The sequence below is a fragment of the Amphichorda felina genome (assembly GCF_050947745.1).
Source record: "Amphichorda felina strain 45539 chromosome Unknown scaffold_8, whole genome shotgun sequence".
NCBI lineage: Eukaryota > Fungi > Ascomycota > Sordariomycetes > Hypocreales > Bionectriaceae > Amphichorda > Amphichorda felina.
The window spans coordinates 2,429,341-2,455,054 of NW_028145042.1; the positions used below are offsets into that span (position 1 = coordinate 2,429,341).

The following is a 25,714-nucleotide window of genomic DNA, read 5'->3' on the forward strand; positions in this document are numbered from 1 at the left end:
GCGGCTAAAAGGAGCCTCCTACTATATTGGGCAATTCCTACGAGGTATGGAAGTAAACATTTTTAGTTTTCAACTGCTCCGTTATAGCCAGGTATATCCAACCCGCAGCCTCCGGGGCCGACCCGGCCGATGTGGGCCCGAATGGCCCGGGAGGAGGGCCGGAGCTTCTGATTGACTTGTTTGGGCATGCATGTAATACACGTTTAAGCACACATTTCTGTATCTGAAGGCTCATGAGGTACTGGTCCAATTTATATTTATATTCATGCCACAAGAACTAAGATAGGAGCAATGCAGCCAGCACCGCCACAGCCACGACAAATGCCGAAATCCGACCCCTAGCCCTCGCCGAGTCGCCCACGGGCCTCCAATCTACGCACCTGTCCTCCTGCTGGTCCTCGCCGGAGTTTGTGCGGAGCAGGAAGCTCTGGACCGAGTACGGCACCGTCTCGCACTGGCCGGCCATCTCGGTCTGGCAGTTGGCGAAGAAGAGGGGCCTCTCCCTCTGGCCGGGGGCGTCCCCGGGCGCGCAGTCGCGCGAGGCAAAGACCTCCAGGTACCACGGCGCCCACTCGCCGGGCTCGGCGGTCTGGTTGACCTGCTTGTGCCAGACGCGTGAGTAGTTGGCCTGGGGGTCGAAGGCGTCCTGGTTGCCGAGGAGGTAGTGGATGCCACTGGGCGGGCCCGCGTCGTCGTCGTCTTTGCCGCGACGGTTCAGCTTTGTGTCGGTGGATCTGAGGAACCCCGTGCTGTTGTCCTGGGAGAAGACGTCGACAACGTTGACGCAGACTTGTGACGCTGGTAGGGTTGAGGTGGTGAAAACGAGGCCCTTGGAGGCGTCGTTGGTCTGGCAGGCTCCCTTGTGGTCGTCGGGAAAGAGTCCAATGGTAAAGTTGCGATTGCTAGGTGATGGTCAGTGGGGAGAGGAGAGCAGGGGTTTACTAGTTGGGGTGTCTTACTATTTTCCAGGCTCTGCGGATACGAGCAGTAGCGATGAGAGCAGAGTAAGAAATATCGGTACAGTCTTGAGCGCCATAGTGGTGCACAGTGAGGAAATTGAATGGCAGAGATGACGGAGAGAGATGTTGATGCCAGCCGGAGACGGAGAGACGGGGGACACGGGGGACACGGGGATAAATACATGTGTTAATTACGCTCCAGCCTGGTTTGCCTGTGATGAACATCTCGACCAACACATTTACCACGATGCAAGTGTGCCACTTGGCCGCCTATCTAGATGTACGAAGCACCAACAGCACATGACTAGTATATTTAGGGAACAGCGGTCTGGGATCTTTGGTGTTCCTTGGCTGCCTTGGTGGAGGATTTGATTGCACCCGGTGGATTCACACGGCACGGAGGAGATGCGTGCCGTGGTCTCACGCCGTGGGCCAATGAGATGGCCAACAAGCTTGATTTAGAACCAACAGCACAGGCTGTAGCACAGGACCAACAAGCCGGCAAACACGGCATGAACTGGGTGATCTTTAGGACCCCGGACTGCCGCATGTGCATCAGATCGGGGGAGGGAGATCTGTGGAGAAAAAAAAACGCACTCGGTGCACTCTGTGGCCTGTACGGGCGATGCCTGGAGAGATCTGCCACGCTCGGTCCTTGCATGCTAGCCGATATATCATATGTAGTATTCGTACATATCAGCATCTGTACTGTGTAATCCACTAGATAGCAGTAATAGCACTTTATAGTCCTTGTAGATATTCAAAAAAAGAACCACCACGTGGTAGGCGACAAACTAATGCCTATGGAAAGTCATCTATCACCCATCATGAACCCTCCCGTCTGGTGCGGGTTGATTCAGATCGGCCGCCCCCGTCAAACCCCCAGCCCCTCGCGGCGCACCACATGGAAACACGAGACGCCATCATTCGCCAGCTGCGCGACAAGCCCGTGCTCCCAGTCGATATAGGCCTGCATGTCTTTGCGGGCATTGCTCGTGCCCTCGTAGGGCCGCTTGTAGACGTCGATGGGCTGGGAGATCCACCGCGCCTCGTCCGTCTCCAGGGATCCAATGCCAGCCGCCGCCCAGGCCGCCGTGCCTCCGCCAAGGTAGAAGACCTCGCGCTGCACAGCCTTGCGTGCCTTGTCGAGGTTCATGGCGGCTACCTTGCCGTCTGGGGAGGTGAGCACAATGGGGCCGTCGCCGCTGGCACTAGCTAGGTCGCGAGCGAGTTCTGGGCCCGAGGCGAACCATGCGCCTGGGATGTGGCCCTTGCGGTAGACGGGACTCCTCGCGAGGTCGACGACAGTGGCATTGACGAGCTTCTGGAGATCATCCACCGTGATGGCACCAGAGGTCGGGGCCCTCCAGATGGGCTTCCTTAGCGTTGGTAGACCATCCGGCACCGTAGACTTCTCATCAAGAACGTGCACTTCCCACCCCAGCTGCACCAGCCAAGTAGCCGTCATCCGCGCCCTCACGCCATCCGTATCGTACAAGACGATCCTCCCGCCCCTGACACCAACCCACTCATCCGTCGCCTGGACCAGCTGGCCCCCCGGAGCCGACACGAACCCCAGCAGGTGACCGAGCGCATACTCGCTCGGATCCCGCACATCCAGCAGGTACAGGGTCCTCGTCTCTGCCTCACCCGCAAACCGACGTAGCTCCTCCCCATCGATGACCGACACGCCGACATGCTTCGCCCAGGCGCCAGCATACTCTCGTGCCTTGGCCTCAGCCTCACCCGACGGCCGCGGCACCCGCTGCGTCCTGCGCGTGTCCAGCTCCAGGCCCTCCAGCGTCCACCCAATGGTGCCGTTGCGCAGCGCGACGACCTTGTTGGGCACGCCGGCGTTCAGCAGCGACTGCGTGCCCACGAGGCCCCTGGTGCGCCCCGCGCAGTTGACGATGACGGTCGTGTCGGGCGAGGGCGCGGCCTCGAATAGGCGGTAGAGCAGCTCGCCGCCGGGGCAGCTGCGGCCGCCGGGGATGCTCATGGTGTGGTACTCCTCGAAGCGGCGGGCGTCGAGGACGACGACGTCGCTGCTGGTGGCGAGGACCTGCTGGACGTCGCGGGCGGGGAGTGAGGGAGTCTGCTGGATGGCCTCGACGAGCTCGCCGAAGGCCTTGGAGGGGACGTTGACGTCGCGGTAGAGCTCGCCGACGGAGGCGTAGGCGGATAGGCCGCCCTGGAGGATCGAGACGGTGGTGTAGCCTAGGGCGGAGACGCGCGTCGCGGCTTGGTCGACGTAGCCCTCGCCATTGTCGTAGACGACGATGGGCGCGGAGAGGCGCGGGACGAGAGAGGGCAGCTTATCCTCGATCTCGGAGACGGGGACGCTCAGGGCGAAGAGCGGGTGGGCGTCTGAGTAGGGGCCCTCTTCGCGGACGTCGAGAAGGGCAATCTCCTGGCGGTTGACCCAGTGGTGGCGCAGCTGCTGCGCTGTGATGGTGTTGACCATGGTGATGGCTGATTTAATGTGCAAGTGGGGGTCGTTGAAGTAGAAGCAGGCGTTGGTGACACCGGCCGCCTTTTGGAGCTGTGAATCCATCAGTAGTTCATACCCTCGGATCAGAGGTGTGGACCTCGCGGACAGTTTCGCGACCCGTGCGGATGGTTTCGACTGGCAGGCTAGAAATCCTCCGAGAAACCCCCCCAGATCTGCGAATATCAATGGCTTCTCCAACAGCTGATGGCAACGAGCGCGGGTATCGGCGCTCCAACGAGTCCACTGCGTGTAAGCAGCAGTCCCCACTGTCTAGTGGTGACGGTTAGGCTAGCAGCACGCCATTTGCGATATTCATTGTGCGATGAATACCCAGGTGTGAATATGACTGATTCACTTGCAAAGTAACGGATCAGAATGGTCGTATTTGCTTGAGGCTTATCAATGGTTGCGGAGAAAATAATAACATCTACATGTATGAACCACCAACCTTCTACCCGCATATGCATGTGCTGGTGCCTCTAATAATCCCATCAAGGGCAGTCGATTGAATCAACCACCATACTAGGTAAACGATAGACCATGTACTATGTATTATAGACCCCCCTTCTGGAACCCCGCATTTGCCCCAGTCAACGCCGGTATTCGGTAACCCCACCATGGTCCATGGTCCATGATGATTTGCATGCGCGTTGACGATTCAAACCTGCCCATCTTCAATCCCATCCCTCCCACACAGTGTACCAGGCACCCGGTAATCGGCGCAATCCGAGTTGATATGAAAAGCATTCGTCAGAAGCGCCAGGCTTGCGAGCCATGCCGTGAGTCAACTATTCCACCGGAATCTCCATTCTCCAAGCGTCCCCCTGAGCTGACACTCCGCCATCAGGGGCAAGGAAGCTCAAGTGCCCGGGGGAGAAGACAGGCTGCTCACGTTGCCTGGCCTACTCCATCACCTGCAGGTTCCAAGACCAGAGACGCCCCGGGAGACCGAGAAAGCGGCCGCATCTGGGCTCCCAACCGGAATCGCAACCGGAGTCGCAACCGGATCCCCCCACACCACCATCTAGCTGCTCACAATCCTCCCCCGGCGAGCCTCCAGCCTCACTATCATCCCCTTCATTCCTATTTGACCTGCCGGGGACTGCGGATCTCGACTTTGGACTACCCCTGGTTGAACTTCCGAGGCCATGCCAGGATACCCTAGACACATCTGTCCCACCAACACGTGGCAGCCTGTTAACACCGCCGTCCTGCGACTGCGCTGAAAGGGTCTCCAGCTCAGTCCGCGCCCTCAGACGTGCTCGTCCCTCACACAGCACCCTGCAACACCTCCGTGACGGAGCCGGCTTGGCAGAGGTGCTACTCACATGTCCCATCTGCTACGACCTGACCAAACCCCCTCGCGTCACCATCCAGAACGTCCTGCTCATCGGTCGCCTAATGCTGGAGGTTACCTCTGGCTACCACCGCTACTTGCACTGGCTGAGGGCACCCACCACTGAGCTTGCAGAGGGTAACCAGAGTGAGACGGTGTATCTCCTTCCTGGTCCGTTGGACGCCCTACTGGGCTTCAAGGTTAGCGGCCAGAAACTCCAAGAGCTCATCGTGCACGGCCTGCAGGTCGACGTGGAGAGGCTGTCCACCCTTGGGAGAGAGTTTGCTCTACGGCAGCATAACCGACACATGGTCGGCCACGAGGCGTGCCCGGATGCTGAGGGCCGCTGCTGGAGGGAGGAGTATGGCGGTGATGAGGTCGATCCGCTCGAGGTGTGTCCGCAGAACTGCACGGCCAAGTCTCTGACGCCGTGTTATCGCGTTGTAGAAGATGTTTGGGCAGCCATTGAGAAGGTGGCAGATGCAGTTGCGTGACAAATGGAGCAGAATACATCATCTTCAGCCACCGGTAATGCCATTGACCTAACTAGTATATACATTTGATACCATCCACTCCTGAACCACCCTCACTCTCCCCCCTTGCAGCAACTACTCTCCGTCTTCCCACCACCACACGCACTCAGCCTACAGAAGCACGAGCACGTAATCTCAACATCCGCCTCGGCCAGCGCCAGCGACAGCTGCTTCTTGATGATATTCGCCTCGGCGTCCCTCCCCAGCAACCCCAGGCACTCATGGTACCCATGCAGCGCCCACACATTGTTCGGATGCTGGTGCGCGCGCCCCGGCGTCGGAAGCAGCCCCAGATCCTCGGCGTACGCCTGCGCCGCCTGCTCGACGTGGCCCTGCTCCAGCGACAGCGCCGCGTACGCGTGTCGCGCGGGGAGCATCCACCCCCACGGCTCGGCGAAGGGCAGGGCGTCCTCGAGGGCGATGGCGTCGCGCAGGCGCCGGAAGGCCGTGTCGTGGTCGCCCCGGCGGTACTCGATCTCCCCGTCCAGCATGGCCGACGCCACGTGCAGGATATCAGTGATCTTGTTCGGGAAATCCAGCCGCGTGGGCGGCACGTACTCAGCCGCGCGCTTGAACAGCTCGCGCTGCCTGTCCGCCTCCTCGACGTCCCCCGTCGCCGCGTACGCGATGCCCCGGCCGTAGTACCGCATCACGTTGGTCACGCAGTACAGCTCCCTGTCCGCCAGCGGCTCCAGCGCCTTGACCTCGTCCCACATGCCGAACCGGATCAGCACGTGCACGCGCACCGCCTTGAAGAACTCCATCCAGTTGGCCAGCGCGGGCGTCTCGACGCGCAGGATCTCCTCCGTGACGGTGGCCTCCATGCGGTCCGTCGCGGCGAGCGCGGCGCGCGACTTGCCCCCCAGCATGGCCGCGTAGATGAGCGAGTGGTAGTCGTGCAGCCGGTAGTAGCTGTAGAAGGTCAGCCCGCCGTTGGTCTGGAAGTACTTGTCGTCGGCGACGGTGGCCTTGAGGTTGTACTCGACGGCGCGGCGGTAGTCGCCCACCAGCACGTCGATGTGCGCCGGCATGTGGTACGTGTGGCCCGTATCGGGAACCTGCTCGCGGATCATGTCTGCCGCGGGGAGGGCGGCCTCGGGCGTGGCGGACATCTCCATCAGGTGGATGTACATGTGCGCGGGGCCGGGGTGTCTCTCGACTCCCGGCATCTTCAGGGCTCGCTCCAGCAGGGCCTTGACCTCGAACACCGGCGAGGTCGGGATGGGCAGGCCCGTCGCGGCGTCGTAGAGCTTCCGCGGGGCGCAGTTCATGAGCGCGTCGGCAAAGAGCGTCACCATGTCAAAGTCATCGGGGGCGAAGCGCGCGTGGGCCTCGCGCATGGCGTCGGCGTAGGCCCTGTCGCAGACGGTGGTGTCCCTGGTGGTGTCGTTGTTGGGGTAGCGCTTGGCGAGGGCGTGGATGAGGGCCTTCTCCCAGCCTGATGCCCCGTCTGCGCGTTTCAGGGCCTCCTGCGAGTACTGGTAGCACAGGCGGATGGCGTTGACGCGGTCTGCCTCGTCGAAGAGCCTCCAGGTCTTGTTGTAGTTGGGGCCGGAGCAGAAGGAGACGCCCCAGTAGGCCATGGCGCAGTGCTCGTCGTGGGCGATGACCTGCTTGTAGCATGTGATGGCCTCATCGTGGTTGAAGCAGTACGTCCAGACGAGGGCGCGGTTGAACCACGTCTGGGCTTCCGTGGATGTGGTGCTGACGCTGCGACTTAGACGGCCCAGGTCGTAGTAGGGGTCTGTCGAGGCTCTCTTGGCCATGGTGGTGGTGGTCATTGCTACAATAGGTGGACTCGGGAAAGTTTACATTAATGTCCTGACTAAATGAATGAGTGGATGAAGGACTCTTGAGGTTTAAGATCGAATAGCCATCTGCGGAGGATTTACAAAATCATCCGAGGGGTGTTCCACCAGCGGACAGTATTGAATCATCGATTGACGGTATCGTCCGGCGATATCCGCAATACGACCCACTGCGTTACATCGGAGTCTTCTCCGATCGCTTCGCTTCTTTCTCCACTACAGGGTATAAATACTATCTGGACGTGATGCGATTTTGTACTCATTGGGATGGCCTATCGCGATATCCCGGTACTCGGTAACCTACCCGGGAGCCGCCCAATGACGATACTGCATGGGGTTGGTGCATTTTAATAAATTACGCCCTGCCTGTTGGTTCCAGTCGAGTTTCCTCGCTGAGACTGACCTAAATGTCAATCTATGGGACCTGATGAACTGCACTCCATATGGTCTTACAGTTGTTACCCCTCAACCATGTCTGTTCTTCCATGTTGCTCTAGTCAATCATTCACGTTCACTTTTGCCAGGTGATACATCGCCAGTACTTCGAAAATCGAGACGAACAACTACTCATCATGTCTTGGCGAGCTGCCATTGTGAAGTAAAGGCAACGGCCCTTCTAGGGATGAAGATGTCCGACTTAGCATTGACTCTGTGCGTCCCCTCTCTAGGTAGTCAACATCTGATTTCGATTTACACTGGTGACACGTGAAAAGAAACCAGGTCGGGACTGGATGGATTTGATAGAGGTCTGCCTCTGACAGCTGTACCTGATTCCGCACATGCGGGTCCTGCGGGGTTTTGATGATCAGCCTTGATATAGGTAGGTAGCATTCATGGCTGTGCAACTATTAGTCTGTTACGTACGTCGTCATTCACAGCCACTCACCTCCGCTCCAGGCATCCTCAAACCCTCAACTTACATAAAGACCGACTCTCATCCGCCATCAACATTCATCATCATTCTCATCCCCGCATCTGATCTCTGCATTTGAACTCTGCATCACCAATCACCACCATGTCATCAATAGCGCAGTCGACCCAGCGCCTAGGCTGGGACCTCCTATCCCACATCTCCGACCTGGACCACCCCCAGACGGTCACGGCCCTCTCACCCACATCTATCACTACCGTGCTCGCCATGCTCACCGGCGCCGCCGACCCCGCCAGGCGAGCCTCCCTGTGCGCTAAACTCGGCGTGCCAGACTCATCCGAGCTGCCCACGCTCCTGGCCGACACCCTCTCCCGCCTCAGCCCCAAGACGGCCGACGCCGTCGTCACCACCGCCAACGCCGCCTTTGTCGACCAGACGGTCGAGCTCTACCCCGCCTACGCCGACTTCCTCACCGCGCTCGACGCCTCCGTGAAGCAGTACCCCAGCCTGGCCGGCGCCGTCGGCGAGATCAACGCCTGGATCTCGGAAAGCACGCGCGGGCACATCGACAACATGCTCACCGACGCCGCCCTCCGGCAGGTCCACGTCGTGCTGGTCAACGCCCTGTCCTTCAAGGGCACGTGGGAGACGCAGTTCGACCGGTCCGAAACCAAGGAGCGGCAGCCCTTCTACGTCAGCGGCGGCGAGGAGGGCCAGCGGGGCCAGGTGGACATGATGTTCCTGCGCGGGAAGCACGTCCACACGGCCAAGGGGACGGGGTTCACTGCCATACGGCTGCCGTACACCGCGGGGGGCATGTCCCTGGCGGCATACCTGCCGAACGAGGGCGTGCCGCTGAGGGATGTGGCGCGGGAGGTGTCGTCCGGCGAGGGGTCGGCGGCGGGGCTGACGTTCCGGAGGAAGAAGTACGCCGAGTTTGGGTTCCCGCGGTTCGACGCGCAGACGGAGCTGGACCTGCTGTCAGACCTGCAGGGGATCGGGCTGGACGTCGCCGGCGACTACCCGGAGCTGGGGGCCGGGCAGAGCCGGCTGGGCGGGCTGATCCACCGCAGCGTGCTCAAGGTCAACGAGGAGGGCACCGAGGCGGCGGCGGCGACGGTGGCCATGATGGTGCGCAGCATCCAGCCGCGGCAGGAGAGGCTGGTGTTTGACAGGCCGTTCCTGTTTGAGATTGTTGATGGGGAGACGGGGATGCCGGTTATGTGTGGCGTGTTCTCGGTGGCGGCGACGTCGTAGCGTGCTTGGGGGGGAACGGAGGGAGGGATGTGTTGATGACTGTACGGTGATTTATGGCCCTTGCATGGCAAACTAATATACGATTCCAGGCTTGGTTCATAGAGTCTCTCCCTTGCGTACTCTGCTCATCTGAAGGTACCTAGGTACGTTTATCAACCTAGGCAAATTGCGCAAGTAAGGTTAATGAGGGGAGCAAAGTAGATCCAGGGCGGTGGGAGACCCTGTTTCAACCATGTGATATATTCGCCAATCTCCGTGGTCGACTACCAATACTGGCATCGATAGACTCGACGCCAAGGAACAATACTCCAAATCGTCATGTTCGTGCTCTATTCAGCGGTCAACGGCGGCGCTCTCCGACTAGGGACAGGGGAACGATGGCGGGGGGATGGTTAGGGCTGCTCGAGGGTTGAGACCCTCGGCAGTTCTTATTTGGGTTTTTTGGGGAGATACCTGCAATTGTTGCTGCTTGAGTGCTGACGGTAGTGTCACTGCTACCCTGATGTAGGATTGAGGGGCGGCGGGTGGGGGCTTGCATGCTCATTGCATTGAGGTTGGGGCTGTTGAAGATTCCAACCTTGTTCGTACCGGCATCATACGAGCAATACAGGAGTACCACCCGTATTATGTATACCTTAACTGGTTCTCTCACCGCTCGATATTGAAGAGCTAAGGTAAGGTAGCACCTGCTCCACGACACCCCCCTGTCATACGATGTCGCAACCCTAGTCAAGATGAACCCATCACCTGATTCGAAAGTCGAAGACAAGGCGAGCGCACCGTGCTTTACATAACTGGGCAAATTCATACAACTTGGCGCACGTTAGTGAGCGGGGCATTGTTAAGGGAACGGGCGTTGTATTCGCGGCAGCTGTTAAGGCGGAGTGCCAGCTAACTGCACTGGGCAAGGCCTCGCACATGGCAGGTTGCAAGGGGGCATGGATTTGCAGAAATGGTGGATGGGACTGATTCAGTGGGGTGGCTTCTAAGTCCTGGGTCCTGACAGTACGATTAGTAGTAGTAGTAAGTATCCAAGGTGCGCCCCCCCGGATACCATTGCTCAGTCGGGAACCCACGGCCCGCGCCTTTTATTACTAAATTAATGGCTCCATGCTCTAACTTGGATTCCCCGCTGCTTCCGCGAGTCCGCGACGCCATCTGACCGACGTCTGGAGTCTTGACGCTTCATCTCTGCTGTGCTCAGTATTGCTGTTAGGCATCCCCAGCCAGCGCCCAACATGACGGACAGCACTGCGCCCCAGGCCACCAAGCCTGCCACCGAGACCACTGAGGCCGCTGTGCCCAGCAGCCCCCCAACGGCTGCGAGCCCCCCAGCGGCTGCGAGCCCCCCAAAGGCCGCCAGCCCAGAGCCTACCCCACTCGAGACAGCGATTCAGGATCAGCCGCCAGCCGTACCCAGTCCCACGGACCCGGGACTGTTGGTCGCTGCTGATGGCCAGGTACGCATATTCTCATCAATCGTCCATCATCCCCCCATCGTCATCAGGCTGGCTGACAGGAATTATCAGGACGATGACGACGACGACTCGGCTCTGGGCGAGGAATTGGACGGGTAATTGCCAACCCCCCCCTCTCTTCCCATTCCTCCTTCCCCTCTAGCATCACCAGTTGACTCTCTGCAGCGAATCCTCGACCGCCTCCATAGCCTCCAGCATCCTCGAGTACCGCACCATCCAGGGCCGCACCTTCCACAGCGACCGTCACAAGGCCAGCTACTTCACCCCCAACGACGCCAAGCAGCTCGAGTCGGTCGACATCACGTATACTTCCCACCCCAGGACATGTGGTGATTGAATCCTGGCTGACCATCGACCCCCCCAGCCACCACTACCTGACTGTCCTGCTCGACAACAAGCTCTTCCTTGCTCCCATTGGCGACAAACCCTTGGTTAGTTGGAATACACCTCTCGAATCCCTTTGCGGTGGTCACAGCACTCACACACTCTCTAGAAAGTCCTTGATATTGGCACCGGAACAGGTATGTGCTAACCTTGGACCATTTCAACTCGTGCGTTGCTGACATATCTAACAGGCATCTGGGCCATGTAATTCACGACCTCTTTCCCCCTAACCTGGAATCATAGCTGACAACCCCCCCCTCAGCGACTTTGCCGACCAGTTCCCCACCGCCGAGGTCATCGGCACCGACCTCTCCCCCATCCAGCCCACCTGGGTGCCCCCCAACCTGCGCTTCGAGATCGACGACTGCACCAGCGAGTGGACCTGGGACGACAACCAGTTCGACTTTGTCCACATCCGCTACCTCTTCGGCGCCATCAAGGACTGGACCGAGCTCTTCCGCCAGGCCCACCTCGTCACCAAGCCCGGCGGCTGGGTCCAGTCCGCCGAGGCCGAGGTCATCATCCGCAGCGATGACGACTCCCTCCCCGCCGACTCTGCCATGATCACCCAGTGGAACAAGCTGTACACGGAGGCCTCCGAGAAGACGGGCATGTCCTTCACGCCCCTCACCGACAACATCCAGCGCAAGAGCCTCGAGGAGGCCGGCTTTGTCGACATCCAGGAGGCCAACTTCAAGGTTCGTTTGCCCCGTGCTGGTCGTGAGCCTGTAACCCTGGAATGTAAATGTGCTCAACTGCTGAAATAGATCCCCCTGGGCGGATGGCCACGGGACCCCAAGCTCGCCGAGGTGGGTCGCTTCGTTCAGATGACGCTTAACAACGACATCGAGGGTATGCTATAGCTCTACTTTCTCCCGTTGGTTCATAATATCTAATATGAGACGACAGGCTACACCATGTTTATTTGGAACAACGTCCTGGGGTGGCCCAAGGAGGAGTACCAGATCTTCCTGATGCTGATGCGCCAGGAGCTGAAGAATAAGAAGATCCACTCCTACATGACGGTCCGCTACGTCTGGGGCCGCAAGCCGTAATATTTGGTGGAAGGAAACAGAAAAAGCGGGAGGATTCTTTGCCCTGGGTCGTGGGGGCTACTAGAGCGAGCGTGTTTCTTTTGTGTCCATGGTGTGGCAGTTGGCAAGCGCCTTTGGAGCATCTGATTTCTTCTGCAGAGCCAAGGTCGTAAATAGTTGGAGAAATAAATTGGTCCGTGAAATTCGAATGTCGTTCTTGCGCAAGAATAGCAGTTATATCAAGTGTGGCGGATTCTGCCCTACTCTCATACTTTGCGCTGTAATTACGCGAGGGTTCCAAATCAAATCGGCCCTCGACTTGTCCATGCCATCAACGTGCAGACAGCCCTTGGAGCAGCCCATCTAAGAGCAGCCTATTGATCTGACCGTAAGCAGGCCGCCCAAGATACCAGGAAATGCCCCCGTGATGGCGCCTCTAGCGGTCATCATGTCCTCGCAAAAGACACTTACGGTCACAGGGAATTTCCAGTGCTACCTAGGAGCTGCTTCCCCACGTGTATTTCTCATCCTCGACTTTGCAGTTAGATTTCCAGGCGGCCGCCTTGACAAGGTTGGTGAGCTGCTCGATGTTTCCATCCATGCCCTCAGTGGCAAAGGTGCCCTCGATAGAGAGATGCTGATCTTGCCGTCGACCAGCGAGCTGCCGCTGAGGATCTGCGTGTCGACCTCGAGCTTGCCGTCACCGTTGCAGCCGACAGGAGGCGGTGCTCACTTGATCTGGTCAAAGGCGTCCTAGGGTGTGCGGCCGCCGTAGTTGATCTTGTCGTCGTCGATCTGCAGGTCCACGTTCTTTCACTCGTCGGGATTCTCCCATCTCTCTCGGCGGAAGAGGGCGGGCCATGCGTGGGCTTCAGTGGAGAGGTAGGCTAGGCCTAGAGCAGTGGTGGCACCAAGGAGCTTCATTGCGCCGGCTTTGACTGGATGTTGTACATAATTGAGCAACGGGCGAGATGAGGGGATGTTTATGGGAGCTTGTGTGGTGTCCGAGTCTGGCGGTGCCTATATCCCTGGTGATACATTTTTTCGGGACAACAAGATGTTTATATAGTTTTCAGATGTCTAACTTTCACCACTAGATAGCCTTGCTCTTGTGATGTAGTCGATTCATCTCTCCAGATGAGTCTCGTAGTGGTGTCCTGGTTGGTAAGGGAGGATTTTGCCACATAGAAGAAGCCATGAAGGACCATTCTAAAATTATCACTAGTAGGTACAATTAAGGTCATGAGCATCGGGAGACATGGTTTACTGCGCAGTGTTTTTCCATATTTGGCGACTGGCTAGTTCCCAAAGCGTGAAAGGATCAAGGAGACTGGCGAGACTTGGGAGATCTGGTCATGGTTGGAGATTATACTCATGGGAATTGATGGCCGGCTTCCCACGTGGCGTGGAGAAAATTGTGATACAGAGGAAGAAATGATTCCTCCAGGTTGCCATGGACCACCGTTATGTATTGTGTGCTGTCGGATGCTTCCCGATGAGGCAAAGACCGGTCTTCATACCCGGATGCTTGCATCACACCGCGCCAAGTCCCCCATGTTGGACTCTGAGAAGACCCCCATCTGGCACCGTCATCAGCTTATGATCAACTACACGTGTCCTTGAATTCAGTTATCAAGTGACGAGGTAATGATGCAAACCCCACTTGACTTCTGACGACTTTCATCTACTTCAACTAATACACATAATAGTACACATCATTACGCGCTATGCCGCTGAATGACAAGTATCTGTCGATTCATGATACTTTTGCCAGTTTACCAACTCCAATCTTGGCAAAAATCATGTCGCGACCGGACCAGACGGCGCTGGCCATCCCCGAGCTCTTTGAGCAGGTCCTCCTCCAACTCGATATGCGCACACTCCTGACCTCCGCCCAGCGAGTGTGTCGCCGTTGGCGTGAAGCTATTTTGCTGTCGCCATTGCTCCAAGAGAAGCTATTCTTCCGCCCAGCAGCGGACACCGCCGGCCCCAGAGTTAGGAACCCCCTTCTCTGTGAACTTTTCCCCCACTTCTTCCCCGCCGAGGGGGCAGAGAAGTTGCGCAAGTTCTCAAAGGATGAATTAGAGGACGAGCTGCCCTTAGGCAGGGAGGACTGCAATGCGCTCTTCATGTACAAGGGGGCCAGCTGGAGACGCATGTTCCCCACGCAGCCGCCCTTTTATTCCCTTGTGCGGGCCATCTTCTCGGAGGGACGGTCGAAGGTGTTTCTTATATCCCTGATAACTCAGCATGACGGCACCGGGGAAGCAGAGATGAGGTCATGGGAGGGTTATTGCAAAAACAAGCCGGCAGAGGGAACAAGAGCGGGGGGCAAGCCGATGCAGATGGACGCCTTCTATGACCAGCTTACTTGGGAGGGAGAAGGGGTAGCGCACGACTGGATGTTTATCTGGAGGCACCCCGTGTCCCAGACCCGGATTCCTAGTTCTTTGGATGATATGTTGTCGTACAAAGAGATAAAGGGCGGCTTTGCAGAGGAGATCCAGCAGGGGCTGGACCGGGATGGGGTCGTCATATTCGCGTGGGAGACGCCTCAATGCAGCTCTAACGTAAGGCCGTGGATTTTCAAGGCGAAATTCCGCTTCCCAATGGAGGTCGACAGTCCTTACACCACATTTTGTAAAACCTTGGGGTGCTACTACAATGAACGGGAAGGGTACACACACGATGGGGAGCATGAGTGAGCGGATTGGATGAAGGACGGAATAAGCGAGAGTAGATAGATTAACACGCTACCTCCAGTGAGTAATTCCCGGCTTGCTTACTTGTGTACTACTAGCTTAGTTACTATGTTGGTTACTTAAAACCTAAGCAGCGTAGGTCGTTATTTCTTTGTGGAGAGCATTGCTAAACTAGCAGAGTACTAGCGCTTATTATATATCTGGTATTATAGGCCTTTTATACTTTAACATATAGTATCGTGTGTATACATGTACTTCATTTTACTTACAGCCCTTTACAACTTTTCACAAGAATTCTACTACTACGTACTAATGCAATTGAGAAGCAGGCGCACGGGAGCTCAGTATGAGCCACTACCATGATCAACCCGCCGAGCATAGGGGACAAGATAGCTGATATAAAAAATCATGTAACTCATGTTCCGGTGATCAGGAATCAGCGTAACGGGATGAGAATACAATGGATCACAGTAGGCTTGTCCAAGAGGGAGGCATATCATATGTAGCACTGCCAGCAACGCTACATGCAGTCGAACCTCACATTCCGCCTGGCGTGAATCAGCTCACCCTGCCAAGGACATAGCATCCCGGATATGACGCCAAGATGGAAATACAATCGCCTTACAGCGCCAGCAATCTCGCCTTCCAGGTTACCCATTACCGTAACACGACTGGCATTACTTGGACCAGCACATGAGCGGGGTAAAGCTCCAGAACCTCGATATCAATGATTGTGCCCTTTGGGTCACTCGACAATGGCACACCTTTTTTGTCAACAAGAAGCACCTGGCCATGGGGCTTGTGGAAATTGATGACAAAGCTGTGGTTGTGTCGCTTTACCCAAACTATCCTATCAAGGGAATAATTGTTCTAGACATTGCAAGACCGGCTTTGGTAGTGGGGCAAAAGGCATATAAAACTGAATCGCCGCCATCTGTGTAAGACTCTAAGATCGCTTGGCTGACAGTGTTAAGGCTCCGTGTGACCCCGAGGGGCTCTGTGTGAAGAAGTAGATCTCGGAGTTTTACAACGAATTGAAATTCCCAACTGATGAAGACAACTTTGGCCACGCTTGTATGCATGTACGACGCATAAATTTGGCGACGAAATGCATTTGCCAACTTCAGTCAAGGCCCCTTCTGCTTTTTTCTATTCCATGTTGCTAGCTACGGCTGTTCATCACTCTTGACGTTGTCGTTGGCCTGTGAAACATGACTGCATCGTGGACGACCAAAATAAAAAGTACTGTCTTGATTCTGGTCACAGATTCACACCGCCGACGATTCAGACGCGGGTGTGACGTGTTCAGAGCGGAGTCCCAGCCAATGACCTCAGTACGGTGTGGAAGCAATATCTGCACATTGGCTGGTACGGGACAACTGTCGTCTCTGAGTGGTCTGAAAGAGCCAACACAGCTCTTTGAATATGCAAATAAAAATAACTACGGCTATTTTCGAGGTCACTCGTCTGCGAACCTCTAGTAAAGCTCCGAAGTGCCCAAAATATAAAAGAGGGGATCGCGGTGCGTGTAAGACCAAGGTTCAATATCCCTACGTTTATTCACGACGGAGCCCCGAGCCCAGTTCTACAACGTGCATTAAGCGAACATCGTGTTCCGCAGCCGTTATGAGTCTTATCAATACCATATTCCTAGAACATGCGTACCGTGAAGCAGTGGAGCATGACGTCGGGTATAAAACATCAGCACTCTTTCAGCTTGTACTACAATATGGATTCCCGCTGGGTCGAGACTACATGGTTCTATGCGAAGACAGTCTGAATGATCGCAGTCAAGATAGGGTCGACATTACCGTGCGCCACCTTTCCAACGAAGGCGATTTGGCCGTGCCAATACTCTTGGTCCGAGGTAACCGGAGAGGTATGGGCGCAGTAGAAATCGAAGCAGCCGAGGCGCAGGCTGGGAAGCTTGCAAAGTCTTATCTGGAGAGATACAATTTGAAATCTGTCTATGTTATGACAGTATGGGGGGTCAGGGCTCGAGTCTGGAAGGCTGGGCTTGAAACAGTGGAGGCCGAGGGCCCAAGCGGAAACGGGCAGAGTCATGTTACGCTGCGTCCCCTGTTTGGGAATGACACGACGCAGGACAAGGCATGGTATGTTGACATTGGCACCGATCGGGGTTGGTATATATCATCTGCTTTTGCCGTTATTAAAAACGAGAAGGAGCCCGAGATGCCCATATCATTACAAGGTGAAGAGAAGGAGGGAGAGGAGGTCTGAAAGCAACAAGCTAATATCGCGCTCTAAGTCTACGTGTGCTTCCTATCCCTTAGTCCGCCCTTGCATATCACGAGCCCCCTATCATGGTTAGAAAAAGGTGTGATCTAATGATACAGGCCGCACATTCGTTATCAGGAATAACTCGAACCAAGCTGGAATCTTTGAAAACTGTCCCATCAATAGCTTTTAATGATCATTTCGCTCCGTCCACAAGCTCAACGCATCTAAAAAGTTCGTATGCGCCTCAACGTCTCCGCTCCGCTTTAGCACTTCCGGATAGTAGTCATCCTCGCCAAGGCACTTGAAGAAAAGCAAAATAGCAGCCCATATAAAATCAGTGTAGCTGATTTTGTCCCCCAAAAAGTACGGCCCGGAGCTCGACGTCTCGTTCAGCAGCGCTGTAATCTGGCGCGCAAATGGCTCAGCTCTGTCAAACGCCCCAAGAGAATGCTGCTTCCCGTAGTCGGCTAGCGGCATGCCTACATCCTTCTGACGCGAGGCTAGGAAGAAGTCGAGGCTGTCATCGCCGAGCAGGCGCTGTGCTACTCCTGGGACGTAGATCGGTGTGAGCGCTCCCATGAAACCCTTCAGGAGTTCTATAAACCTGAGCTGTACTGGTGTGCTCAGGGGGACGCTTGGCTCCGGGTGCCTCTCCTCGATGATATGAGCAATTTTGTAGGAATCCATCACGTAGCCATCGGGCATTTGGATTGCCGGGAGGGTAAATTGGGCTCCTATTTCATTCGGAGCGACACTAGTATTCCAGGTTACCACGTTGTCTGCCAGTATAATATGCTCAATAAACTCCAGGCTGATGTGTACTTACTGCTGATCAAGCTGCGTCCTGATGTCTGGATATTCCACCTGCCAATGCCCAGTGTTAGGGTAAATTGCCCAGTCCATAAGGCTTCGTCTCTGACTCACCCATTCGGTCTTATAGTCAAGGCCCTTATAGTTCAAAAGCAGTCTCGCTTTACCTTTGTTTAGTATTTATGTAATTTATCCTCCCGAATCTTCTTGGGCCAGTCTTCAACTTACTCCTCCAGGTGTTCATTGACCAGCACACCCGTGGTGCCTTGGTGGGGATGTCGAACAGTGTGTAAGTGGGAGATGACATTATTAATTGCTATCAGCCCTTGGACCTTTTGACCATCAGATTGTAATGTCGTAGTAGGACTAGGTGTATGTCGGTGGAACGGGAGATTAATGTACCTTAAATATATGGGGAGCGTAAGCGTTAGCATTATATTCCCGCGCGACCCCGCCCTTGCCTACACAGCCACATGGTGAGATTGGGAGCATCCCTGACTCCCTGATTCCAAGGCTATTGCCCAGACCTGGGGTTCTCAAGAATCGTTGAAGTTTGATGCCATTTGGCGGCGCTCTTTCTGTTCCTACGGGAATCGTATGTCGACCCCTAATTGACCAACCCCAGCGCTCTTCAGTCACTCAGTGTTAGGGGCATTTGCGCTATATGGGTCTGACCATGCGCCTAGTGACGGTCCCCAGCGAGCCTCTTGCTTTCGATAGGAATTAAAACGGCTCTTTGGCCGAACTGGTAGAGATATCAATCTCATACAATGGTGGCTATATCGTAGGTGACATGTGTCGGGCCTGTCGTTTGCAACGGCATCGCTGTAGGCAACCACAGTGTGTCGATGGCGTAAACTATAACAAATAGATATGAATACCCCTTTTCTGCGCATTTAAAGCATCTTGCAGTAGCTGATATATTTGGATAATAGAAAAACCATTAATTGACCCATGCATATATTCTTTCTTTAAGTGGATTAAGAACGCTTGTACTAGCAGATCTATGTCGCTATAATAACTAGAGCAATACTGCCGTAATAAGTATTATATGCTGCTTAGAGCTGTCCTGATGACCGAAAAGATCTACCTTTCATATTTATTGGGTTCCATGTATAACCATATCATGTTCTGTATCTACACTTGGATTGTGGATATAAAACCCGTTTTGAATAACGCCGACTGCTGCCTATCAAACCTGATAGCTATTTTTTAACTTTGCCCGTTACAGCCCCTTAATAAAGACATATATACTGGAAACATGTTCATTCAATCATTCCTTCTCCTCACGGAGAGCTTGTACCCGATTGGGGGTGGCGAGACGTAACTAAACCACTATATATATCCAGAGTCAGCCACTTCTGGACAAGACACGACAGTAGATGCAAGAAAGGTCAAGTAAACAAGGGAAGGTTAATGGATGACTTCTTACAGGATTCTGAGGACGGGGCTTTTCGTTATGCCTAATATCATAGCGGAGAACGATCTGTGACAAGAGCAACTTGAGTAGATGGTTGGCAAAGAACCGACCGGCACTAGCTCAAGTTAGTAGGTTTCTAGTAAAAGAGTCGAGAGATGTTTACCAAGAAAACTTTCCATGACTGAAAGCCAGATAGTTCTCATTTGTGGCTGGAAATTTGAGGCCCGTGGCTTGTTTCTCAACCTTGTCGTCGAGGAAGCGGAAGGGGTCAAAGGTGAACGGAGATTCTCCAGGGTACACTTCCTCGTCATGATGCACGCCGTAGCTCCCGATCCCAACCTTGGACCCATAAGGGAGATGTTCTCCCGTTGGGAGGTCAACGCCTTCCTTCGCCACGACCACCTTGATGACTCCATGGGCGAATCCCCACAGCCGGAGACTCTCAGCGAGCACGCTATCCATCCTGGGGAGCTTTGAAACCTCCGCCCGTGTCCAGCGCACCGAGGGCTCAGCTTTGTCAGCATCAGTAGCCTCCTTGCGCAGCTCGTCCTGGATGTCGAGGCTGTTGGGGGCATGAGCAATGTCAATCAGAGTATTCTCAATAGTGATTCCCTGGACCTGGATGGCTGCCCAGTTGAGAATGGCCAGGAGCTTAGTGGCGTGGCTCTGCGGAGGACACGGGTCATCATTTCGGCGATACGATTCCTCCATGAGGCGTGATAGGAGGTCACTGGGCTGGTCGGGATCTTGTTTGCTGTCAATCGCGGCAGCGGCGTTAAGCTTGCTGGCACGTTCTCTGATGATGGGATTTACGCAACGATCCATGCGTTTGAACTGCATCCAGTCATACTGTGCCAGGAGGGGGCCCAGAAGAGGCCGTAGAGGCTTTGGTGTGAGCTGGGCGAGAAGAGCCTCGACTAGAATGTATTTGGCAAAGTGGGTAGAGCTGGAAAGATAGGTTGGGTCCCGGCAGAGTGGCAGACCGACATAGACGCGACTGACGATGCGACTCATCATCTCTAGGCACATGTCCAAAAGGTCGACCTCGGTCCAGTTGTGAGTGTCGTTGCCCCAGAGGTCTCCCAGCGCGGCTTGGATCTCTTCAAGGACATCGCCAGTCTTGTTGTTGAGCTCCTTGGTAATATCCTTGATGAGATTGACGACAAAGGTCCACTCATTATCGTCGGCGGCAACACAATTGAGGAACGTATGCTTGGCGGCGAGAAACTCGTTATTGCTCTCACGTTGGCTAAGCACACTGGCTGGCTGCTTCATGAGCCATGGTAAATGCTCTGAAGGGAGAATGACTTGATGGCCTGTGAAAATATCGGGTAAGATGTAAGGTCGTCCCTTTTTGGAGTACTATCAAGTTGTTAGCCAGTCTCCTCTAGAAGCCAGTAGGAGAAACTCCTGTTCATACGTCTTGGTGGCCGGCCCAGAGAAGACTGTTAACTCCAAAGACGGAGCGCATGGAAGCGTAACCTCGAGAAAGAAAGGACCCATCTGACGTTGCAAATGCCAGAGTCTTTGGAAGTCCCTGGTAAGAGAAGACGCGATAAAATATGTAGTATATAACACCTAACACAACACCCAGAGGTAGCCAGGGTAGAAGACTCAGAACAAGACTGGAGATAGTGGCCATGGTTGAAGCATGGATTGTTCAACACGTAATATTTGGCTGTGGGATTTCAATTCAAATCAATGACCATTTTCTGAGTCGAGATGATGTCCTTTTATCTACATGTAGCGTCGCAGTCAGCAGATGCTTGAATAGATACCAAGCCCTTCTAGACTCAAGAAATTCCTATTCAAGGATTACTCATTCAAAGCTGAGGTTGGAATGAGGGAATTATCATATGATACTCAGGACTATAACCTGCCTTCAAACCGGCAAGAAAGCCGATTATGGTGTGAAGATGATGACCACTTGCAGATGTGTTCTGCATAACCCACCGACTCCTACGGTAACATAATTGGGTCACGGAAAAGCGTGCCGTGCTGTCTCTTATCGCATACGACCATGTGCTCGTATGCATACGGATACGTTTGGCTCATTGATTCACTTTGTCTCACTTTCTGTGCTCCGCTTATAAACCCCTTGGGGTTAGAATTGTCTCACCATGAGCTCGGGGCCCATGCGAGTAATACCACTCAGCATCCAGCACTTTGCCCGGCTTACATGCGCCGAGTGGGAAGGGAAGGTGTAAGCAAAGAATTAGGCACAGAGGAAGTAGTCAACGAGGGTTCCAGTTACATGGGTGTATCATATATCAGTCTGGACCCTACCCAAAGCCAAGCACAGTGTGCAGGTACACTCCTCGAGTGGATGAGACACTTGCCCTTTAATTACCATTACCATCCTGAGGATATTTATGGCACTGACAACCTGATGCAGTAAAAACCGAATAGCAGCATTGCAATATCTCGATTCTCATAGCTTCAGGTCTTCCTATCCCCATAATGACGGCAACAACTGAGGGTCTTCCACTGCCTCCCCCGGCCGTCAACCGGCGGGTTGAGGAGATCATTAGCAATCACGGTGTTGCCCGTCCTTATTCTCCCGCTATATGTTCGGCTAGTGTGTATCTCAACTACAGGGAGATGGATCGGTTGTCTTCACAACTCGCAGCGCATGTTGCAGCCCAGGGGTTGAAGCCTGGTTCAATTGTCCCCATCCTTTCTAGCAAGGTAAGAAAATAGTACTTCGATACTTCATCACAAAAGAGGCTGACACAGAATATCAAGTCGGCGCTTGTCATAGTCGCTATGCTGGCAGTTATCAAAGCAGGTGGTGCCTTTACTGCGCTAGATACGTCATATCCAGACGAGAGGTTATCCGACATAATCAAGAGCACGAAAACGTCCATTCTATTATCATCTCCAGATCAGGCCTTACGATTCTCTGGAATACCAGGACTCTCCATCGTCGAATTCTGTAATCTCACGGTGCCGCCGCTGGATCAATCGCCAGAGCCACTAACCGCTCAAACTCACGTCTCCCCAGGGGATATTATGTACACCATCTTCACATCGGGAAGCACAGGAAAACCAAAAGGTGTCATGATAGAGCATTGTGCCTGGCTAACGAGTGCACTGGCATATGGGTCCGACCAAGGCCTAGGTCATAGCTCGAGGGTCCTACAATTTGCCTCGTACGCCTTCGACATGTCCTTGATGGAGATATTCACTACCCTCATATTTGGTGGATGCGTCTGCGTGCCAACGGAGGAGGACCGATTTGGCGCCGTTGAAGAGTTTGTGAACAAGACTGGCGTAAACACGCTCATGTTAACGCCGTCTTACGCCAAACTTCTGGATCCCACCTCTATGCCCAGTGTCAAAATATTGATCATTGGCGGCGAGGCTGTGCCAAGCAGTTTAGTTGAGACATGGAATGCTCATGTGGAAGTCTACATTGCTTACGGTCCCACTGAAGCTTCCATCCAGGCCGCAGGTGCCAAGATTGCACTTGGAGGTCTCGCACCTCCTTCGGGGCTCATCGGGAAGCCGACTGGCTGCAATCTGTGGATTGTGAAAGAAGACAACCACAACGAGCTTGTCACTATGGGTGATACGGGCGAGCTACTCATCGAAGGTCATACACTCGCACGGGGCTACCTAGACGACCAATCAAAGACAAACACCAGTTTTGTGGACGCCCGGATTAGTCAAGGCAGCATTCGACGTGTATTCAAGACGGGGGATTTGGTCCGTCAGACTACCGATGGAAACATTGTCTTTGTTGGACGCAAGGATACTCAAGTCAAAGTACAGGGTCAACGGTTTGAGGTGACTGAGATCGAAGCAACGCTATCTCCTCTACTGGGCTCTGGATCAAAGCTCTGTGTCGACAAGGTTGAGAGCCTCAATTCTCTCGTGGCCTTTGTTAGCACCTCGATGAGGGTGTCTTCTAAGGACAACCACGCGGACATCAGCTGGGATCAAGTCAAACCGACACTTGAGAAGATACCAAAAATTAGGGCGAGTCTAGAAAGGATTCTTCCTATGGCCATGATCCCCTCTCTTTTTATCCCAGTTACCTTCATTCCTTTGACCACGTCTTACAAGACGGACCGAAAGACGCTGAGAGGGTTGGTTCAAGATATGGGCTCCAGTGAGGTACAGAAGCTTCAAAAGCTAGATACATCTGTTGACAAGACGGAGCCAATTTCCTCTAGCCAACTGGCCTTGCGCGACTTGTGGGCGCTCGTCCTCGACAGAAAGTCGGAGACGATTGCATTAGATGATAATTTTATCCAGCTCGGAGGTAATTCGGTCACCAGCATTCGACTCATCTCAGCGGCCCGCAGCCGCGGTATAACTCTAACCTCATCCATGATCTTTTCCAACCCTGCCCTCAGAGAACAAGCTCAGAAGGCATCCTTCTCTTACGCTGAAGGCTACCAAGGAAGCATTCCGCCATTCGTTTTGTTAGAGGGACGCTCGACAGAACTCTGTGCATTGGCGGCTGCTGTCTGCGGACTGCCGATTGAAGAAATTGACGACATTCTTCCCATGACTATCAGCCAGATGCGATGGTATGGAAAGACTCTGGCCAAGCCCACGGCATGGCTGGATCAATACCATTTTCGTCTCCCCGCAGATGTTGATTTGGGGAGATTTGCCAAGGCACTCAACTCGACCATCCAAGCTTCTGAGCTTTTGCGAGCTAGGTCCTTGGTCACTGAAGATAAAAAGTTCTTCCAGATAATCGTGAAGTTTTGCCAAGTCAATCTTGTGCAAGTCCACGAAGTCCTGGAAGTGTACCTCGACCGAGACCTAAACATCCCGATGGGTGTTGGTGCGCCATTGAGCAGGTATGCCATTGTCAAGAACCCCAACGACGACAACGTGTTTGTCTGGACAATCCATCATGCCATTTATGACGGGTACTCGCTCTCCATGCTTCTTCAAACCATCGAAGACGCCTACCAGGGCCTCCACCCTGCCCCCTTCACTCCTTTCAATAGTTATCTCAAAGGTCCAGCCGATAGGGAGCTTCTAGCAGGAGAGTCTTTTTGGGAACATTACCTAGAAGGGTCTTGTTGGACGAGGTTTCCTGGCCAGTTGTCTCCAGCTGAGAAGCTAGTCCCCTCCATGAGCCGGTTGGTAAGAACCCTGACGGCGACCTCCGAGCAAGGGTCATCTTGCATCGGAAAAGGTGCGAAGTTCATTACCACGGCAAATATGATTCGAGTTGCGTACGGCGCCTCGCTTTTACTGCATTCTTCCGAAAGGCCTAGCAGTGTTCTGTTTCTCGAATCTCTGGGCGGCCGCAACTCGACGCTCCCCGGCATTGATCGTGTCGCCGGGCCGACTTTGCTCACTATACCTACGAGACTACACCTCTCCAGATCCAAGTCCTGCCATGAGGTCTTGCATGAGGCGCAGGCGTCGATGGCGAGGCGGATGGAGTTTGAGAATTTTCCCTTGCCTCGTCTTTTGCCGTTTGCCCCTCCCTTGGAGCTACACAATGTCTTAATGATCGAGGATGAAGCATTCTTGATGAATGGAGCTGGAAGGAACCTATTTTCTCGCGGGAAAGAAGAGCTCAAGCTAGACGAGACGGAAGGTTTGCCCATGATATTCCGGTGCACCATCTCCGCAAGTGCAATCCATGTGGATGTTCGATATGATGAGCATGTGGTTAACCATGGAGAAATGGCAACTTTCCTGGGTACATTCGAGAAGGTATTTCGTGAGTTTTGGCAGGGAGATGGACACCGATCTTTCGGTGATATACTTGAACAATGACTGACAACCCAAAGGAGACGGGTTGTAACTTGAGTGCTGTTCAAATTTTATGTAATTATTATCTCGTCGTCAAACCTGCATTGAGACATTCCTCTTCCTTCGTTTGATGTCCACCGAACGGACCGAGATCTATGCGTTTGGGCGTAACAAGTTTACGTATAGCCAGTATTCTGAATTTCTAACTTATACCACATCTTCTTGTGGTCATATCCCGCGTTTGTTCCCCACTCTCCTGTTAAGACTTTGCTTGCGCACTGTGGCCTCTTGCACGCTGAAGGATTGGATGCTGGGTGTGTCTACAGAGACCGAGTCTGAGTAAGTTTTGTATCTCAGGAACTTCTGTATTATGCGGGAAAGACAGCTCGTATCACGGGCTGGTTGCTACTGTCTCACTAATGCACATGATGCATATGCATGTAGTTAGCCCGGTTATTAGGCACGTCAGCTTCCAGATAAGGTGCCGTCTGACCTGATATGTAAGACACGCCACCGGCCCACGTTGGAGGTTCATATGAAACATGACGAAGGAGGACCTAAACGCCGACATTTGTATTCCCTCTACCTTTCTCTGTGTGCGTGTTGCTACACTCGGCCACAATGGAATCAATCGCTATATCCCGAGTCCTAGCGACTGTT

The 25,714-nt window shown here is 54.2% G+C and overlaps 9 protein-coding genes across 9 annotated transcripts; 4 read left to right on the top strand and 5 right to left on the bottom strand.

The window, feature by feature from the left end:
- Positions 1 to 277: 277 nt before the first annotated feature.
- ACO1O0_008429 (uncharacterized protein) lies at positions 278 to 1,036 on the bottom strand (the record flags this gene model as incomplete). Its single annotated transcript, XM_083197793.1, has 2 exons — positions 278 to 902; positions 960 to 1,036. 2 exons carry the CDS (start codon positions 1,034 to 1,036, stop codon positions 278 to 280), a joined length of 702 nt encoding a protein of 233 aa, XP_083047261.1.
- A 797-nt stretch (positions 1,037 to 1,833) lies between these two features.
- On the bottom strand, positions 1,834 to 3,513 carry ACO1O0_008430 (uncharacterized protein; the record flags this gene model as incomplete). The annotated part of the gene is made up of 1 exon (XM_083197794.1): positions 1,834 to 3,513. The coding sequence occupies one exon, from the start codon at positions 3,511 to 3,513 to the stop codon at positions 1,834 to 1,836; it is 1,680 nt and encodes a 559-aa protein (XP_083047262.1).
- A 1,338-nt stretch (positions 3,514 to 4,851) lies between these two features.
- Positions 4,852 to 5,280, top strand: ACO1O0_008431 (uncharacterized protein; the record flags this gene model as incomplete). The annotated part of the gene is made up of 1 exon (XM_083197795.1): positions 4,852 to 5,280. One exon carries the CDS (start codon positions 4,852 to 4,854, stop codon positions 5,278 to 5,280), a length of 429 nt encoding a protein of 142 aa, XP_083047263.1.
- Positions 5,281 to 5,372: 92 nt separating this feature from the next.
- Positions 5,373 to 7,085, bottom strand: ACO1O0_008432 (uncharacterized protein; the record flags this gene model as incomplete). Its single annotated transcript, XM_083197796.1, has 1 exon — positions 5,373 to 7,085. One exon carries the CDS (start codon positions 7,083 to 7,085, stop codon positions 5,373 to 5,375), a length of 1,713 nt encoding a protein of 570 aa, XP_083047264.1.
- Positions 7,086 to 8,142: 1,057 nt separating this feature from the next.
- ACO1O0_008433 (serpin family protein) lies at positions 8,143 to 9,255 on the top strand (the record flags this gene model as incomplete). The annotated part of the gene is made up of 1 exon (XM_083197797.1): positions 8,143 to 9,255. One exon carries the CDS (start codon positions 8,143 to 8,145, stop codon positions 9,253 to 9,255), a length of 1,113 nt encoding a protein of 370 aa, XP_083047265.1.
- Positions 9,256 to 10,493: 1,238 nt separating this feature from the next.
- Positions 10,494 to 12,172, top strand: ACO1O0_008434 (class I SAM-dependent methyltransferase; the record flags this gene model as incomplete). Its single annotated transcript, XM_083197798.1, has 9 exons — positions 10,494 to 10,715; positions 10,785 to 10,828; positions 10,899 to 11,036; positions 11,098 to 11,164; positions 11,227 to 11,254; positions 11,309 to 11,321; positions 11,380 to 11,815; positions 11,885 to 11,969; positions 12,027 to 12,172. 9 exons carry the CDS (start codon positions 10,494 to 10,496, stop codon positions 12,170 to 12,172), a joined length of 1,179 nt encoding a protein of 392 aa, XP_083047266.1.
- Positions 12,173 to 17,280: 5,108 nt separating this feature from the next.
- Positions 17,281 to 17,799, bottom strand: ACO1O0_008435 (glutathione S-transferase family protein; the record flags this gene model as incomplete). The annotated part of the gene is made up of 1 exon (XM_083197799.1): positions 17,281 to 17,799. The coding sequence occupies one exon, from the start codon at positions 17,797 to 17,799 to the stop codon at positions 17,281 to 17,283; it is 519 nt and encodes a 172-aa protein (XP_083047267.1).
- A 1,684-nt stretch (positions 17,800 to 19,483) lies between these two features.
- Positions 19,484 to 20,599, bottom strand: ACO1O0_008436 (cytochrome P450; the record flags this gene model as incomplete). The annotated part of the gene is made up of 1 exon (XM_083197800.1): positions 19,484 to 20,599. One exon carries the CDS (start codon positions 20,597 to 20,599, stop codon positions 19,484 to 19,486), a length of 1,116 nt encoding a protein of 371 aa, XP_083047268.1.
- A 1,890-nt stretch (positions 20,600 to 22,489) lies between these two features.
- Positions 22,490 to 25,397, top strand: ACO1O0_008437 (putative NRPS-like protein biosynthetic cluster; the record flags this gene model as incomplete). Its single annotated transcript, XM_083197801.1, has 2 exons — positions 22,490 to 24,305; positions 25,381 to 25,397. The coding sequence occupies 2 exons, from the start codon at positions 22,490 to 22,492 to the stop codon at positions 25,395 to 25,397; spliced, it is 1,833 nt and encodes a 610-aa protein (XP_083047269.1).
- Between the last annotated feature and the right edge of the window lie 317 nt (positions 25,398 to 25,714).